General features: G+C 46.2%; 1 protein-coding gene across 1 annotated transcript; it reads left to right on the forward strand.

Moving 5' to 3' along the window:
• Positions 1-2736: 2736 nt before the first annotated feature.
• On the forward strand, positions 2737-4445 carry LOC6610451. The gene is made up of 3 exons (XM_032718029.1): positions 2737-2842; positions 2911-3156; positions 3264-4445. Exons 1-3 carry the CDS (start codon positions 2770-2772, stop codon positions 4415-4417), a joined length of 1473 nt encoding a protein of 490 aa, XP_032573920.1. The 5' UTR covers positions 2737-2769; the 3' UTR covers positions 4418-4445.
• Positions 4446-4899: the final 454 nt, after the last annotated feature.

Genomic DNA, 4899 nt, shown 5'->3' on the forward strand with positions numbered 1-4899 from the left:
ATCAAACTCATCAAACTCCTCTTGTAATAGGTATATGCGTTTTCCTTGACTTGCAGCCGAATGCTTTAAAGTGCATCAATTTTAATGCAAATGCAGCAAGCAGCATTAACTCTTGCTGCACTCTTAAAAATTTACATAATTGCTGAAAGTCAGGCGAGAGGCGCCACATTCGACTCCCTCTTGCCCCGCATGTGTGCAAAGAAAAAGCCAGTGGGAGGGGGGAAAACTTTAATGAAAAACGTCCAGCACTTTGCACAATTAACGATTTTTCATGATTTCCCCCGCAGCCGACCGCTCTGCCCGCAGGCAATTTGCATAAATCAGTGCAAAGTATCTGTGACACATGGAGAGCACGCCTCGTAGGTGCTGGCTTTTGGCCACCCGGTCAAATGGGTGGAAGTGGGTGGTTGGGTGGTGTGGGTGCCTCTGAAAAATGTTTACACATTTGCAAATGTCTGAAGGTCAGGGGTGCAGGGAGGCGTAGCGGGGCGGACCAGCGAGCTGTGCAACATGATTTAGGCGTTTGCCCGGTGAGTAATTGTTGTGCGGCGGTTCCGTGGCTCACTGGCGCAGCTTTAATTTAATTTATGCAACGAAAGGAGGCGCCACCAACCCCTTCTCCTCCTCCGACTTGTCGAGGGCCACTAAGTGGCCGCTTCAGCGAAATTAAATGCACTTTCCCGGTTGTTGTCGTCGTCATCGCAGTTGTTGCAAGCGATGGCCACGGGGTATCGCAGGGTATTTCAGATCGCGTAAATTGATATTCTTGTTAAATTGGATGAGGCAAGCCAAAGCGAAGGTGCCACAGAAAGCACTAAGTATATGATATTTATCTTAAAAGAAATTTCCGTAGGATGCACTTTATAGGTACTCCACTCGTTGTGCCAAAAAAAAACCAACTTGGCAAAACCATATTAAGGATCAATGTATCCATGCTTCATTAAAAGTTTATATTCCATAGTTTCCAAGAGAAATCAACTTGGCACTTAACGGCTGAACGGAAACAATTCCAGAGTATTTAGTGGTTAAATCAATCCCTCGCCATCGCTATCTCCCATGGCGGTGCTTAAATTATATTACTAGCCATCAAACGGTCGATTCTAGACCATTAGAAAATAATTTCATTTGCTATTATTTACGCTGGTTGCAGCTTGCAGCTGCCAGTGAACAGAATTTATTATTATGGCCGCACAATGTGTTTAGTTTTATGGCCCAAGACGTGAAGTGTTTATAAGGAGTAGCGGGCAGACTGCATTCCCCGGACTTATTTAATGCGTAATTACAGCGCAAATCTTGTTAAGCAGTCGAAGAAGCTGGGAAAACGGATGGAAAAGCGGAAAAAGAGATAGTTGGCCCCGAGCATTCTCGAAAAGGCAACACTTTTCCGAGGGCCAAAGGAGCAGTGCTGAGAGGCAGCTTAGTGTTTGCTTCATTGAATTCATAAGCGTCTCGAAAAGTAAATCCCAGTGAACTTTAGCGAAAATCCTTCGCCCGGATAGTGGAAAGAGTGCAGCTAGAAAAAATCTCTCACATAAAAAGCTATGGGGTTAACCGAGGATTTCCCAGCCCTGCTCCTTCTCCGCGTCCTCCTTCATGACGAGCTTCCCATCCTCTGCAGCGGACAACGGGTCGTCAAAAGTCAATTAACTGCAACACTTGCAACACAACTTCAACTAATTAGCGTGATGCTGCCCCAGGTGAAGAGGTTGGGAAGGAAGGAGCAGAGGGTGCTGCTGTATACGTACATCTTGTGCATATAAAACCCCCAGGGATCCAGCAGAACACACAAAAATGTGTGGCATGCTTTTGGGCTTGTGGTAAATAAGAATGCACTTAGCGTCGGGTTTCAGATGAGCTTGCTTAGACGGGCGGATGGGTCTTTTTTTTTGAAGGGGAGCCACCTGACTTTAGGAGGTGGCAAGATGGAAAGTATGTCATGATGGGAGAGGTTAATTTGGGTTAGTTGTGGCCAACAGGTAATATTACCTACCTCTGGGAAGCTGCAAGTACGAGGATAGAGAATGTATTTTGGCAAAACCAATTATGCAGCAATATATTAACAAATATCTCAGTTACAAGATTTATCGACAATTTAATGAAGTCATTACTTGAATAAAAGTTATGAAACCTCATTTAAACCAGCTATCAAAGCTAATATAAATCATAAAAGGATTGTTTTTGGCTTTAAATGGCTTTGTGTTCCACTACTCCCGCTTATCATTACTATGCGAACCCTCGGGGATATTCGATGTTATAAATTATGCCAATAAATTGGAATGAGGAATAGAGTCATAGTGATAAGCGTACGATTAAACAAACATGTGTGCAGTGCTTGAATTAATCAGGAACATATGATATTAATTTGTAGTTATCATGATTTATAACATTGTTATCGACACCGCTGCTGACGTAGAACTTATAGATACATTTCGGACCCCCTGCTGCAGTTCAATTGTATCTGTTAGCTAAATATATCTATGCTTCTCCAGCCAAAACTATAAATATTCCCTTGTGAAACTCCATTCACTGTGCTTCCATACTTTGGTGGCGTTTCTATGGGCAATCATCATCATCATCTGCGTTTAATTAGGGTGTCGCTTGTTCCGAGCACCTTATCTTATCCACTCCCTTGGAGACATTCGCCAGAAGATGTGCTATCGGGTATCGGGCGATGTAAAACAACCTGGCGGCAGTACCAAAACTTCGAATGCATCTCCATTTCGAACTCGCGTTCCGCTTGAAGTAGATGTGCTGTAAATTTCCACCCGAATGAGGCTGCCATCGATGGTGGATAACGTTTGGAAGCGTTTCATGGCCATGTTGTCACTTCCGGATTTGTTGGGTAAGACCCTTACAGGCTCTATTACCGGAAGCTCTTATTTTCCATTTGGACATCTGGCCACTTACCAGTCCTCGTCTGCCTGTGGGCCAGTGGCTTCTCCTTGGGTTACTACGCCAAGTCGGCTTATGTGTACGACAACCTGTGGCCCCATTGGTACGCCCTGGTGGGCGGGTTGGTGGCCTTGGCTCTGACCCTGGGCTGGACCCTCAGGAAGCACAAGAAACAGCAGTACAGCTACGATCATTACTATATCATTTTCTACGGACTGCTCTGCTCGCTGATGGGGAGCTGCTTCATGCTGACTAGACAGCTGGGTGAGTAATCGATGGAATTCGTTTCCCGATAAAATCAGAGAGATATTTACGACTGTGCGAGATACCTCCGCAAACCTTTTGGTTAAGTTTTCCATTCTTGTTGCCAGCTGTTAGCTATTACTTCAGCTTCGTGGGACTGAGTGTGCAGTACTTGGCCGGATTTAGTTACGTGAGCCTGCGTTGTGATGCCTCGGGATCACGACCGGCCAGAATAGCTTTGGCCAACTCTCTGTATGCCGGAGGAATGGCCACAGGATTTGTGATTTTCAACGAGATGGAACCGCAGCGCAGCGGATTGATTGCTCTGGGAATTAATCTGCTTTTACTCTGCCTGGTTTGTCTAAACGAGCTGCTGCACCATACTGGCTGCATTAACTACAAAGAATCAAGGGATTTGGTGTTTAATCTGCTCAACGAGGAGAAGATGGTCTTCCTGCCGCGCCAGGCGATTTTGGCGCAGTTTGTGGGCAGAACGGATTACCAACTGAAGGACAGCAGGCAGTGGCTGGTGTTGATCCTGGGAGGATCGCTGGTGTGCCTCCAGAAGAGCTGCCTCCTCTTCTCACCCACCTACATTCAGCTAACGTGGAGCAGCACGGTGGGCTATTTGCAGCAAACCCAGCTCTATATACCCTTTGTCCTGTACTCGGCTGGCACCAGTTTTGGAGCCCTGCTCCTGATGAGATACACCCCCAAGTTGGTGTACCTACTCTTCGGACTCATCCAGATTACATTGATAGTGGCTCTGCTGTGCATCTACAGCGATGAGCAGTCGGAGCACTGTTTCCTGTTCCTCTGCCTCATATACATCACTATGGGAGTGCTTTCGAGTCAGGGAATCCACTGGCTCCTGGAGTGCTCACCCTTCCTCCACACAGAGTTGGCCCTGGCCGCAGGATTCGTTCTGCAACTGTGTGCTATGGAGGGCTCCAAATACGAGTCCTACGCCACGGACACATGGATTGCCCTGATAATAGTGAGTGTAATCACTCAGGCACTCACTGCCCTGGCCATTCCTGTGGTGCAATGGCTCCAGCCGCACTCTGCCAGTCTCGTCGATGTGCGCAACCGCCTGCTGGGCATCCGACGGCAGTCGCTGCCCCCGGAGCAGACCCAGTTCTGGCACACCAACCACTTCCTGGCCCACAACAAGCCCGCCAACCAGCTGGAATCCGTGCAGCTGGGCAGGAGCAGGGTCTTCCAGCAGTATCCGATCAGCGGGAGTGACACCGCGGAGAACCACAAAGGCCACAAGTTTTGATAATAAAGTGTTGCACTTTAAACCGCCACTCGATTGTGTTTTATATATCTCAAACATTACTCAATCTCAGTAGTGCTGTCATTGGACTTGCTCTGTTATTTATCTTCATCGCCAGTGTAAAGTGACTTCTACAGAATGTGTCAGAAGTCTCTATTTAATACATAACCCTGAACGATTTTCGGAAATGTACAAAGAAATTCGCTTTTATTGAAGCAATTTCTTTAATAAACTTAATCCATCTACCAACTAAGCTGCAGGCTCTGAGAAATCCTTTGCTTTGTAATAAGCCGTTCTCAGGGATTATTAATTATTTATGAGTCCGGCATTATGATTTCCACAGCTCAAAAGAAATAAAGTCGCTCGGAAAAAGGCTTTTGAAAGACAAACTTGTGCAGTCGGGTGGGCAACCGACGTTAATGATTTTTATTGATTTTTAAGCAAATTAAATTGTGCGTAAACCGCAAACTGAATTTATCATAAAG

Source organism: Drosophila sechellia, chromosome 3L, assembly GCF_004382195.2.
Source record: "Drosophila sechellia strain sech25 chromosome 3L, ASM438219v1, whole genome shotgun sequence".
Lineage (NCBI taxonomy): Eukaryota > Metazoa > Arthropoda > Insecta > Diptera > Drosophilidae > Drosophila > Drosophila sechellia.

Bases quoted from the DNA above. Each gene is read 5' to 3' on its own strand.
- LOC6610451 (XM_032718029.1), top strand. From the start codon at position 2,770: ATGAGGCTGCCATCGATGGTGGATAACGTTTGGAAGCGTTTCATGGCC. The intron at 2,843-2,910 runs GTAAGACCCTTA...GCCACTTACCAG, and splicing joins GTCACTTCCGGATTTGTTGG to TCCTCGTCTGCCTGTGGGCC. The intron at 3,157-3,263 runs GTGAGTAATCGA...TCTTGTTGCCAG, and splicing joins CATGCTGACTAGACAGCTGG to CTGTTAGCTATTACTTCAGC.